Raw genomic sequence first — 14,127 nt, forward strand, 5'->3', positions numbered from 1 at the left:
GATACATAAATGCTTTTAGGTTTTTTAGCTAAAAATACGTAGCGATTTGTACGTTTTAAACGTTGAAATACGTCTAAATTGTACGTTTTAGCATGAATAAAAACGTACAAAAATTTACGTTTTGTGCTTGTAAATGTTACGTATTAATACCTACGTATAAACATGAGACCAGGCTGGCTATTGAGGTGGGATACGGGTAAAGTTAGGGACGGGTTTAGTGGTAAGTTTAGGTTTAAGGGTGGGTTAAGGTGTAAGGGATGGGTCAACAGTGTAATTATAAATGTAATTACAAAAAAGAATTACAGATGTAATTACATGCAGGTGTGTTTTTTTTTTCATTGTAAGTACAATGTAAAACATGTATGCACACAATAAAAAAATAATAATTTAAATGTAAGTACATAAAATTTAAGGCCACCTAATATAAGGAGGGACCAAACACAAAAGAAGATTTTTTTGAAAATAGACATTATAATACTATTGTATACTGTTATAAATGCAAGTTCAGCTACATAAAGACTGACACATTAAATAACAGTCAGAAAAAAATTGAATGGAACATTACTGAACCATTAGACAAAATCTAAAAACAAATCATAAAAAAGGTTTGCATATGTGCTTCATGTTTTTGTATCATGTATTTTGTATCATTGTTTCAAATATCAGATGCTGATATTTATAAAATGAAATTCTGATGCTTATAATGTAAATCAATGAGATCTCTATAACAGTATAGCAGATACTTACATAAAATGATAGAAATATCAGTCGCCACTCGTCATATCTCCAATAATATCTCTCAGTTAGATGATATTTAAATGATCAAAACATACAATGCAATGCAATCCAATGATGACTGAGGGATGAACAAATAAACGTTCCTCAAAAGATCCAAGAGGTTTTGGAGACTTGGGAAGATCATTCTTCCAATGAGGAACGTGAATGAGGAAAGTGAAGCTTCTGGAAACAAATGTTCCTCAAAATCCTGATGATCATATTTTAGACTCACTGATTTTTCTAAAAAAAAAAATAAAAAAAAAGATGTCTTGATAGTAAAGAAAAGTAAAGTGTTCATCTGGAAATATTACTAACAATATCAAAGTTATTCTTATGTTTACTTGATAAAAATCAGTAAACATTTGACAGCAAAAAAACACGTGAAGCACGAGCTGAAGATGGACATTTGTACAACTGAACTATCAATCAGTCGACAGAAAGCATGAAGTAGTTTGTGTACGACAAGATTAACAACAACGTTTTGATCCTGTTGATCATTTAGAAGCCTTAGAAATGTATTAAATATGCTTTATATGGTTAATAGTTAATTAATCCATCAAGAACGTGTGCTTTTAATAGCTAAATAACAAGCACAACAGGATGTACAAGGCCGAAGAATCAAAAGGTTGAGCTGCAGGAAACACTATGTTAAAAAATGTTGTTTACAGAGGCTTCAGAGATGTACAGATTCTCATACTGAGAGCCTGCATGTTCAGCCTTTTGCTTTGGATCACTAGAAACAGTTGGACAAACAGAAAAAACAACAGCATAGCACTCAGGTAAGGGAAAGATCTGACACAGTCCTCTGAATCAAATAAATGAACATGAGGCAGGGGGTAGAGAATGCAATAAAGCCACAATAAACTCCTTTTACACTAAACCCCGAGAAGCCCAAAGCATCTCGTGCACAGGTGAGCTGTCTTGCAGAGAATTCATTACGCTGTGCCGTTACATGACTATGCAGCTGAATTTAACAGGCTGTTATATTGCCCCCCTAAGGAAATCCCTAGAAGTGTGCTTAACCTTGCCACAGGGGCAAGAATCCGACGCCGTCTAAATGATAACGACTTCAGAGCCGGAAACCATTAGCAAGAGTCCTTGTGATGCTGTTCCTGTGATGATGTGCCGGAGGAGAAACACGTCAGTGCCTCCGGCTCTCATGCGCTCACGTGGGACGCAGGTAAGGCTTCGCAAACCGCAGGGAGAAATCACAGCCGCTACTCCACTAAGTTTTTATGGCCCGTCCAACTTTGATATTAATTGCTAAGTGTAGAGATGAGGAGGCAATAAGTTCAAAAATGTGTAGAGCCGTATCATTATGAACTTGCCCATTGGCGCTCCACATCTTAATTAAACTAATTACATCAGAGTTTAATAAGCTAGACACATTTTATACATGCAATGCTGCTCTCTTAAAGCAATATTTGAGCAAACACATACAGAAGCACATTCACTGAGCTGCTGATGCACTACTTTCCTTCGGCAACTCGGAAAAAAAATGAGGCTCTGTTATTATGTTCATCGGGTATACTTCTAATCAAATATTTTATGCATGCATGTTTCTCAATGTCAAATCGTTCTTTAATCACCTGACTGCAAACATTCAGTGCATCCTGCTCCATGTCAAGCATTTTTACACTTTCCCACAGCTGCCATTTTATAATATCCTGCATGAGTCCAGTTGTGTTAGCGTATACTATGAAAACACTAATTATTCACAGTCGGGCAATGGAAACCTGGATTATTCCCTCAGATCATGTTATAACAATAATTTAGACCAATGTCTTTCCCTCCAATAAACGCTCTTGTGCATCAGGGCATGTGAATATGCATTTTCTCTTTGAGTTGATTCAGTAGATGCTCTCAGTACATCTCATTCCAATTTGTATGCCAATTACACACGCTTCTGTAGAGGCTGTCGCTGTCCCTTAACATCGACCCGGGACAGGACTGGGGGTCTTTGGTGAAAATACTGGCTCCACTCCCTGGGAATGAGATGTTGTTAGGCTCTGTCATGGCTGACAACACAAAGTCACCCAGCATAGCTCCAGCTCACAGCGTCCTACATGAACACACAGCTGCATCAATGTGTGCAGAAATACATCAGCTAATACAAATACCATCAGCACTTGTGGCATAACATTGATTACCACAAAAAATAATAATAATTTTGACTAAAAATAAAAATAATTCAGAAAAAGCAAAGCTTTGGGTTACAGTGATGCAATTAAAATAGAAGTGAATGGGTCAATTTGTTAAAAAAAAATATGTTTATATATATGTTTGTTCAATTATTTATATCCAGTTTAACAGCATTAAAAATCTTTAAGGCAGGGGCAGAGCTATAGGGTTGGCCTCCCCCACTCACAACTGCTGCTTCTGTCTCTCTTTTTTTGACAAGAATTGCATTTATTTAGAGGCAGAAAGTCTTTACGACTACATCAAACAGAAGACTTTTCAGACGCGCACTCCACTTCGCCTCAACGGCAGGTGCTAGTCAAACGAGTGCGGAAAACAGTACAGATGCAATCTTCAATTGCACGCACAAATGCGGCGGTGCGCGCTGTACTGTAGCCTGTATCATTTCATATTAAAGCGCGAATTAAACTACAAGCATGCATGTCAGATCCATGTCATGTTCAGCAGTGGCAGCTCTTAAAGTAATAGCAGCCAAATAACCTAATAACCCAGCTGCTGTGATGTCTGTTAATCAAAGAAGAAAATAAAAACCAATAACTTTTGTTGCTTTAAGGATTCATCTATATTTCATCTAGAATTTACTAGTGATTGATAACTTCAATTTCTGTATATTTCCTACTTGCTGAAAGGCACAGGTAAATATGATATTTATTCAAATAGGTTTATGTGAAAATTGTTTTAAATTCACTTAAATTAGAAGTCCAATAAATGTTCAAATTGATAGCTCTCAATTATACCGAAATGTTAGTATAGTCAACATTACATATAGTCAATGGTTAAATATTAGGAGAAAAATAACTATTTCCTAGAGACATCAGTAGTATTTATATCAGTGATACTCACCTTCAGTCATAAAAAATATGCCACTAAACAAATATTAAAAATATATTGTATTTATGTTGTTTCGACATTCATTTGAAGGTTGAATGTGAAATTATTGCAATATAAAGTATGCTGTTAAACTTGTATCGAACCAGGAATATTTCTATAAAGGCAACAAATGGAGAAAGGATCCTAAAGTTCTTGGGCTAATGAGCTGCAGTGCATTTCACAGCCTCATATCGACCCTGATCCCAGGTCAGGAGTCAAGTGACATAATTTATCATCCTGCACTATAAGGTCGCTTTGTAATGAGGATATGGAAAACATGCAGCATAACTCTCACTTAAAGCACATTATAAGAGGTTTCAAGAGCTGTAGATCTTCTAGAGGGATAGGCCTTAAATATAAACCGCCTTCGGTTTGCTGTTGTTGCCATATGAGTGACATTTATCTCCCTCAAGTCAAAACTGCCGTTTGTGCGATCATAACTCATGAGAACGTCCAACAATGCTCTGAAGTCCCTCCTGACCTTGAACATAATGAAATACAGTGCAGCCTTCCATCCAAACACAACTGAGAGGAGGCGGATCTTTATGGCTCGTCTATAATTGACTCCCATTTAAATATGGCATGTAGAAGTCAGACGTCTACCAAGCGTTAACCTGGCAGATTACACGTGACAGGGTTGAAACACATGCTGCAATGAGAACAGCATGAGATATAAACCATCTGACTGACAGGCATCTAGCACTTGGTCTGCAGCGCAACATACGCAATCCAAAAACAAGCCCCTGATACATATTCTCCTATATGCCAATATCACAACTGTGACTGAAGGTTGTGCAGTGCTCTGTTCCAAAGCCTAGCGAGCAGCCCACAGAGACAACATTTAAGGCATCATAGGAGGGCTGCAGATGCAAATGCTGTTCCAAAAGGTAGCTGGTTTAATTTATGCTGCCAACTGTGATGTCTCGTTTTGGCAAAATGCTAAGGCAGTAATCCGAGAATGCATGCATTCAAGCTCAGAGGGGAAAAAAAGAGGGTGGATGAGGCAAATGCTTCATAAAATAAATAAATAATCACAAAAACATGCAAAGAAATATCTATTAAAAACTGTAATTGAAAACTTTTTTATCCAATATTTTGTTCATGCTATGTGTTTTATGAGTTATAATGCTGTTAGCTTAGAAAGATGTTAACACCAATCAGTTGTGGCATGTGTAGTTTCTGCCTATGAAGATTGTTCGCCATTGGTCACTTATGAGGTCCTATGATGGTTTGAATGCATTAAAAGGAACAGAATTTGGAACAGAGCTCACGTAAATCAGTCATATATTTCATGAAAGTAACTCATTCGTTAGAACAGCATCAGGCCGCTTACCGTGATTGGATTTGGAGCTGTGGACTGGGGTGTAGTGGTTTTTGGAGCCCGCGCGCTGCGGAGTGTTATCTTTGGATGAGCTGTTCATCGCCGCAAAGTTCTCACAGTCGTATTGAGATATAGGAATGGGTCCTTGTTGTCTAAGTATATCTGCTAGGGCTCTGTGGAGAAAAATGGAGAACTATACGATATGAAGTCAACAACAACACCTTTCCAATGTTTGGGTGAAAGATCACCTCCAGCTACTCTCTACTCTAATTCCATTGGATTTGTACAGAAATAAAGAAAGAACATCTATAGATAAATGTTTAATCACCAGTGAGCCACATTTCAATATTCTCAGAGTTGCACCTGGTATATATAGGAAGCCCAGAGGATGTGAATTCAGAGCTGCATTATGAAAGTCAATGTTAGCTCTGTAAATGTTTACTGTTACCAGAGAAACTGAATTATTTTTGCATTTGTTATCCTGCAGTAGCTGAACTGACAGAAGAGTCAACAGCACTCTTTCCTATTACACGCATTCTCAGTTTGTTTGTTTGTTTGTTTCTTGGTGTTTATTTGTGCGCAGACTATATAATACAGGCCAGTTTAATGCCCTAGCAGACATTATTTCTACCACCAGAGCAAGACGTCTGACTAAAGGATATTTTATACATTCACCTGTTCATGTAAAATGGAAAAGGGCAGACAGTTTGCAGTCCGTACCAGAGGATTTCAGCGTGAAGCTCAGACACATTCATATAGGCTGCAGGAAGAACTGCAGCAATTCTATTTTATGACATTTTTCTGTTTTTTTTTTCTTTCCCTATGGAAATTGATTGCACATCTGCATATAACATAACCAAATCCCAAACTGGTGATTGAGGGAACTGTTTTCTCACAGCACAATTAAAATGTCCTGAAGCCCTCAGCCTCAGAGCTGCCAATCCAGTTTAATAAACCAACTGGCCAATGAACACGGAGCGATTGTCGTGTCGTGCGTGAACGATGTGTGGTTCTGTGTCCAGACAGGCAGACACTGTGATGAATCTGTGCTTGTTGTGCCCACCAAATGAAGGGGAAAATTGAAGCGTCTGTAATGAAGCATAAACCCTCTCACCCAAACACAGAAATAAAGGGTGTGTGCTTGGCTCTATAGCGCTATCGGCGCATATTAAAACTCTGCTTGGAATTTTGATCACAGCCCTGTTAGCATGTGTGATATTCCATATGGAGAAACAAAAGAGCTGCAGATACTGCAGATGGTGAGAGCTCTTCTATCCAGTCCACTTGCAACTTTATCAATCACTCCGAAGCTCTAATAATATGCAAATGAGAATTTGATCTCTTTAGGAAGAGTTTAGAAGCCTAGAGTTGTAGGAGAATGAATGCGAGGCGCTCACCTGTGAATGTTCATTTCCTGAGGTGGTTGCGTTGCTTTGTCATACGCGACTTTAGTGGAAACCCCAAGGACTATAATAAAAGCAATGACACCGCAGGTGATGTAGACCGCGGTGCTTGTTTGGTCCATGCTCGGATCGTAAGTGTCACCTGTTGGAACAGGAGACGGGGGCACAGTTTTCACCCAGTCAGGCTTGTGGTAGTTCTTGCATGTTCTCTGGTCCAACCGGTTGCCTTTAAACTGGCAACAGAATCGCAAGTAACACGAGCCGCAGCAGTAGCGATGGTCGGTGTTGTTGCACTCGAACTCCTTGTCGAACTGGCCGCTCACGTCGTAGTAGCCCAGGCAGGTTTCGTGCGTGAGCGCCGGACGGACCTGCGTGATCCGCTGCGTGGACGCAGATGGCGCGACGGTAGTGCCGTTCAGTTCCTTCGGCTTCTGAGTCCTTTTCGGAGCAGGTTTGGCTCGTTTGGCAGTCAGTGTGCCAAACACGTTGAGAGGGTCCAGATAAATGAGCAGCAGAAGAAAGTGGCGTATACCCATGGCGCGGCGCGTCTTCAGGACCCTGGAGAGCTCTCTGTGATGCCCGCTTCAGGCGCGCTGATCCTCCGCAGTTCGCGAGTCCCGCATCCCTGACGACGAGCCGCTTGTGGAGATGCTGATGAAAGGCGCCATTCATTCAAAGCAGATATTCTGCCCCCAGCGCGGTTTTGTGTTTGACTCAGCTGGGCGTCACTGCTGGGATTTCCGACGAACTCTTGTCAAACGAGCCTTTACGTGTCGCTTCCCATCTTGCTCTGGGAAGAAGTAGAGACGAACTTAATTGTTAGCTAATTAAATGTTTGCACACTGACTCTGATAAACGCATCAGACTCAAATTTAGCAGTGCCACATTTCTTTCTAACGGTGTGTGTTCAGCATTTATTATCACTATTTGAAATTCACTCGTGGTTGTTTTTTAATCTATGATTGCATTTCTTGTGGTTCAGTCTATTTTCTAATATGTAAACACCCTATGTAAATGTATCATTTTTAAACACTGCATACATGGCAACATATATCGATCTGATTTGGAAAACATGTACCTGAAATACATTTGCATGTGCATTCGATGCCTTAATGGACGGAACAATAATATGAATGCATTAAAAGCCAGTTTGACTTCCATTTTTTTCCTGTGTTTTGCTTAAATGTAAATTATATACTATCAATTTACAAAAATCTTAATAAAGAAATAAATTCACGCACTTCATACCGATGCATATCAACACTCATGAGCTAATTCCATCGCTTTTATGTGGTTACATAAAGAGTGCAGTCAGTCTTGATCAGCACTTACCTTGACTTTACTGCTTGGGGCCGGTGTGTTGGCTCTTGCCAAGGTGAAGTGAAGTGGCAGTCAGTATCCCGAACAGACCTATCTGAACGGTCCGCCTACCGTCTTTCGCTCTTGCATCAAACGCTGGCGTCACCGTCCGTCTGTGGGCATCTCTCTCTCTCTCTCTCGCTCTCTCTCTCTCTCTCCTTTTTGCACTGAAAGATAAACTATTTTTCATGCATTTGCGAATTGTGCTAGATTGGAACCTTTATTTTTGTTTTTAGGTAGCATTTTTAGGAGTTGTAATGAATCTTTTTCTATGGTGACATTTATTTTTGGTTTTAAGTATGTAATGAAGAAAATATTTATTTGTCAATTGCTGAATTTTGTTTTAGGCCAAGCAAAACTGGCTATCTATGTAAGTAGAAAGAAGATGTGGAACAGAATGTAGTTGCATTGTTTTTAAACATGGTGCAAGCAAGACTACTGATTGATTTTAATTACTACAAACATATGGATGATCTTGTTTCTTTTGAAGATATTTGGTGTTACAAAGAGGCTTTGTGTTCTGTTTTTGAAGGTGATTTGGTTTTTACACATTTGTGAGTTGGGTTTGTTTTCTTTATATAGGGACATTTTAATTTAATTGTGTTGTGATTTATATTTATAATAAAGGATTGTTAAAATTCAAAATTCTCTCTCTCTCTAGCAGGGACGTGGGTCTTCATTTCCTCCCTACACACATTACCACAACTATTCATCAGCTTTTTACATGCCATTTGTTATAGTTGCACAGGCTTTTTATATGAATATAAAATTGCATGGATTTTCACTGTTATTTAGCCAGACCTCAGTCAGTGTGCAGAAAGTGCTGGACAAAATCTGCAAACAGCACTGAATAGATTTCCTATAGCAGTCTGTATGCTACTCTCCCGCTCACGCTGTCATTGATTTCAGTTCCTGCAGACTTTTGTAAGTACCAGAAAACAGCTGTCATAGGAAGTCACTTAAAGCATTACTGTTGTTATGTGACAGATTGTCTGCCGCTGCTCCAGCAAGTGTTGAACGCGTCTCTCCCTGCAATACTGTCTTCTCCAACCTGCGTAAACTCTCAGAGTCTTCAGGACGCTCTGTACACTCAGTCTGGCTGCTCTTTGTACCATGAATCGCTTCCCTATAGCTGCGCCCCTTAATTACTTTTAGTCTTACGGAAAGCTGGAGCTGCAGCTGGATTAGGCTGCAGAGAGCTGAACACAGATGCTTTGGAGATGAATGATTCATAAAGGGCTTGACTGACACAATCTCTGCCTTAAATGCCGTTACTGTACATACATTGCATTTAAGCACTATCATGCCAGTCTTGTACGGTGTGGTAATTATAGCACTAGATAGTTCAGTAAACCAACATGATGCTATTGTAGGAATCGGAATAATCAGCATGAAGACACATGGTTCAACAGCTTTCCCAGGCAGGTATTGTGAAGTGCCTGTGTTGGGCTTTAAGAGATGTTCAACTCTATTATGTAACTGTATTTTGAAGAGAGCTCTTAGAAATTTGGTCAAAGTGTTCTTTAAATTTTGCAGTCGGTTAACAGCAGATTTATTCTGTTGTGTGGTTATGGACTGAGCAAATGAAAAAGACCAAACAAAAACAGCATATTGATATTCAGTTATCATAAATTCATTAACAGGAATAACATTAAGAAACAAGACTACTATTTAGAATATTTTTAAGTTCATCCTACACAATCCTCTGATTATAAAGCCTGAATGCAGTTGCTAAGTTACAGCTTCTTAGTTGTTCTGGGTTTTTTTTTTTCCTTTCTTTTATTTCCCTCTCCATCTCTATTTTTTAACGATGCCATCCATAGTTTCTCTAATGAAATATTCAAGCGCTTCTTGTGAAGTTCTCCCTTAGACTTCACATATTGAGCTTTAAGAAATGCATACTTGATTTAAGATTGCATTCACTTTACATATTGCATGCTCTGGGATGTAAAATAATATATATATATATATATATAAAGAAAGTGAACATATTAATGATAAAATGAAACGCAAGAGTAGAAAATGCTATTGCATCATGCCTAGAAAATATCCACAAGGAAATATTCAAATCAGTCTGTTTCCAATCCAGGCATTAAAGTAGCTCTGGATATTTTATTATATATCATATCACTTAATTCTTGACCAAAATAGAACAACTACAGACTATGTGAAATATATATATATGGAATGAGAAAACATCAAAACACAAATACAGTCACAAATAGAATCTAGTAGTAGGAATCCAGTCAAATAACTCCATGCTTGAAGCACAGCAGGTACTGTGTGTACATCACTTCAGCTTTCTGTGGACCACTATTATAACACACACACACACACACACATAAAATAGTGGTCCACAGTCCTGCAAGCCTTTTTGCATTTCCCCAAAGGCTTGCAGGTTTTCTGATGTGTCTCCTCTCTGTCAATATTCTAACTCAATTCCTTGTGAAAACACTGTTCCTGAATTACAGCATGAGTGTGTGTGTGTGTGTGTGTGTGTGTTGAAGAACTGTCCTCTTGTGTTTCTGCATGTGCGTGGAGTCACTGTAGACAAAGTGCTTTGTCAAGACTTTCAAACGCTGTGTCTTGTATGCTGGAGGCAGAAAAAGAGAAAGCACAAGCTAAGTAGTGTCAGATTCAGTAAACGTATAAAAAAATCTACCTTATATATATAGTTTGAGAAGTGCCTGTTTTAGAGTTACTCTAAAACCGCAAAAAAAAAAAAAAAAGATATAGCTTTTGACCCAACATGGGTTGTAACAAGAAACTTTATTTTATTTTGTTCTATTTTATTAAAGAAGGTAATATTATACATACACTATATATAAGGCTTTATACTGTCTAGGACAACAGAGACAGATTTATTCAGCTTGATAGCAACATAAATGTTAAAGTCTCTTCAAGTAAAGACAACCATTTACTCATGAAATGAAAAACACTATTCCAGAGGAACCGTGACTCACAAATTCACAGGGTTTAGGACCACACACACACATACACACACAGCGGGTAAAATAAGTATTGAGCGCGTCACCATTTTTCTCAGTAAATATATTTCTAAAGGTGCTATTGACATGAAATTTTCACCAGATGTCGATAATAACCCAAGTAATCCATACATACAAAGAAAACAAAACAAATAAGTTCAGAAATTAAGTTATGTGTAATAAAATGGAGTGACACAGGGAAAAAGTATTGAGCTACTGAAATTTATTTAATACTTCGTACAAAAGCCTTTGTTGGTAATGACAGCTTCAAGACGCCTCCTGTATGGAGAAACTAGTCGCATGCATTGCAAACAGTCTTCAAATCTTGAAGGTTCTGTGGGCCTCTTCTATGAACTCTGATCTTTAGTTCTTATTTTCTATTGGATTCAAGTCAAGTGACATTAAACTTTGATGTGGCATTCTAGCAGCTTTATTTTCTTTTTCTGAAACCAACTGAGAGTTTCCTTGGCTGTGTTTGGGATCATTGTCTTGCTGAAATGTCCACCTTTGTTTCATCTTCATCATCCTGGTAGGTGTTGGGACTGAACCAGCTAATGTTAATTTCCACTGACTAGGGGCAGGATTGCTTTCTAATTACTGATAGATTTCAGCTGGAGTCTTGGCTTTCCATGTCTTTTTGCACCTCCCTTTCTTCATGTGTTCAATACTTTTTCCCCTGTGTCATTCCATTTTATTACACAGAACTTAATTTCTGAACTTGCTTGTTTTGTTTTCTTTGTATGTATGGATTACTTGGGTTGTTACCGACATCTGGTGAACATGTCATGACAACAGCACCTTTAGAAATATATTTGTTGAGAAAAATGATGATGTGTTCAATACTTATTTTACCCACTGTACATGAATTGTTTAATTGCTTAAAATGAGCTAATGCAACAATTCTTGAACATTTTCTCACAACATCATTTCACTTTGTACAATCCATTTAAATTTGTAAAATAGAAGTTTACATAATTCATCTGAACTAGAACTACATTAATCATTTCTGCTGTGTTAGCATTGCTGAAACAGGACAGAGGGTTTCTAGTTCCCAGCATGCTTTGCAAACGACTGAATGGAGAGAATAAATGTTGAAATTAAGTGCTTTTTCATGTGTCTTTGAGCAACATGATGTTCTTTAAACGTAGTTTTTTAAAGGGGATTTAGAAGGGTTGATGTTAGCATTGTGCACATGAAAAACATTGTATAGGACCTACTTTACTCAAAAAAAGTGCCCTTTACTTGTGCTTCCTGCTAACACCATTAGATCATGGTAGCAAAAAGGTTATAACTAGCTACAGTAGAAAACTGCAAGAGATACACTGACGTCTACTTATAGTGCATTTACTCAATTCTAGAGCTTACAGGTCAAATTAATCAAATTAATGACATCCATTCATGTGTCACTCAACTGTTTCCCAATGCTGAATGAGAAATCAAAGCGGTGGAAAATACAGTACAGTCAGAATAAACTCACTCCCATTCATTAAATCACATGCGCACAAAGATGACGACATAAAAAAAGGTGCGTTTGTCCTGAAAGCTCTCTGAAAGTCCCTCATTCATTTCGTTCTTCATTTCTTCAGAGTGTATTTTCAGTAAAATTGTTCCTGTGACGTGTGTCAAGGTTGTGACGCTTCTAATCTCATCCACCGTCTCAACTGTCACTCCCAGGAGATTACAGACTGAAGCATTCTGGGATTTTAGACCGTATAATTAAAATGGTCATAAAACAGGGAATGTATTCAGTTTATAAAACCTCATTCTTGAAATATAATCCATTATCTTTCATTCTCCATACGACCCAAAAAATTCTTCTGTATGAGAGACATCCAGCATCCGTCTCGTTCACTATTTGTCTGCTACATGAATACATTCACAAGAGCAGCTTGTGTGTCCTTTTAACATCACATAGTAATCTAGGTATTCCGTTAAGTGATGGTCACACATATGCACACAAGGAAATGCTTTACTGCATTATTATATAATATGTGTATGTAATGCACTAAAACTGTGACTCCCTTCAACACAACACAAATCCATCGTAATGTATATATACTGTATTGTTCCTGCATGGCTAAAGGATCACAAAAAAAAAAAAAAACTTGTCTTGCTGAGAGCCAAGTAAGATATTTCTTAGTCAGAGGTGTTGTCAAGGCAACTTGGCCTCAGCTGTGGTCATAATTTTCTAGCTTTAAATCTTGCTTGAGTGACTTAGCATTTGGGTTACTGGCAAGACCGGAAGTGCTATTTAAAGGCAAGCCCAGCTAATATTACCTCATCTTTGGGACTTCTAGCTATTATAATTTCAGAGTCACCACATACAGTACATACCTGACTTAGTGCTTACTAATGACATATAGTGTTGATGATAGGTTACACACACACTCTATATTTCAGCAATATCACACAGTCAAGAGTGTTGCTCTACTGAATATCAGCATGACTCTGATTCGTACTTACAAAACTACAAATTACGAGTGCATTTGAGAAATGTAACATATATTATTGCTAACTTTGTGAGGTTTGTCAAATAACTGAATTGCTGGAGAAGTTAACAAAAAGGCTTGAAACCTTCCTAGGAGTTCAGTGTAGAGCACTAAAACAAAATGAAAAAGACAAGACCCAACAGGGAGCATAGAGCGATCTGACCCTCCTACCAAATTGCGCGGCTGGAGAAAAAGGGTAATCGTCAGAGAAGCTAAAACACTGAAAGACTTTGGCTGAAATAGGAGAAACTGCCAGGACATCAACAATCTGTACAGCACTTCACAGGTTCATCCTCTCTGGGAGTGTTTTCACAGAGAAAGACAAAATCATACCTGTTTGCTAGACGCCATGTGGAAGGGGGGAAAAAACAGTGGAAGGAAATGTAGTGAGTTGTTGTTGAGCTGTTTAGCTTGGATGCAAAATGTAATTATTGGTACAAAATCAAATACATGTATATCTCAAAACTTACCTGCTCAATCTCATGTCATAGTGGCAGAATGATCTGGATTCTTGCTCAATAGCAACAAGAATGAGCCAAACACAGGTAAATCAATTTAGACAGAGGTGTCTAATCATGCTCCTGAGTTTAGCATGTGCATCAGTGCATAAGGGAACCTCAGAGTATGACGGAAGAGGGAACATGCAATGAATCAAACATTGAATAAAGCAAAACAACTGGGGGGAAAATAGTGAATTAGTCCTCAGATGCCATGTTCATCAC

The 14,127-nt window shown here is 38.3% G+C and overlaps 1 protein-coding gene across 6 annotated transcripts in view; it reads right to left on the minus strand.

The window, feature by feature from the left end:
• Window positions 1-7,997, minus strand: part of shisa6 (shisa family member 6) — a 55,509-nt gene extending 47,512 nt beyond the window's left edge. For all 6 annotated transcript variants that reach the window (XM_016440873.1, XM_016440872.1, XM_016440870.1 and 3 more), the window contains exons 1-3: window positions 7,903-7,997; window positions 6,565-7,360; window positions 5,180-5,340 (exon numbers count right to left, since the gene is read on the minus strand). In XM_016440873.1, coding sequence (XP_016296359.1) covers window positions 5,180-5,340; window positions 6,565-7,106 — 703 coding nt within the window. In that variant the 5' untranslated portion in view covers window positions 7,107-7,360; window positions 7,903-7,997. The remainder of the gene's footprint in view (window positions 1-5,179; window positions 5,341-6,564; window positions 7,361-7,902) is intronic.
• Between the last annotated feature and the right edge of the window lie 6,130 nt (window positions 7,998-14,127).

This window comes from Sinocyclocheilus anshuiensis, unplaced genomic scaffold (assembly GCF_001515605.1).
Source record: "Sinocyclocheilus anshuiensis isolate Anshui unplaced genomic scaffold, SAMN03320099.WGS_v1.1 scaffold454, whole genome shotgun sequence".
In the NCBI taxonomy this organism is placed as follows: Eukaryota; Metazoa; Chordata; class Actinopteri; order Cypriniformes; family Cyprinidae; genus Sinocyclocheilus; species Sinocyclocheilus anshuiensis.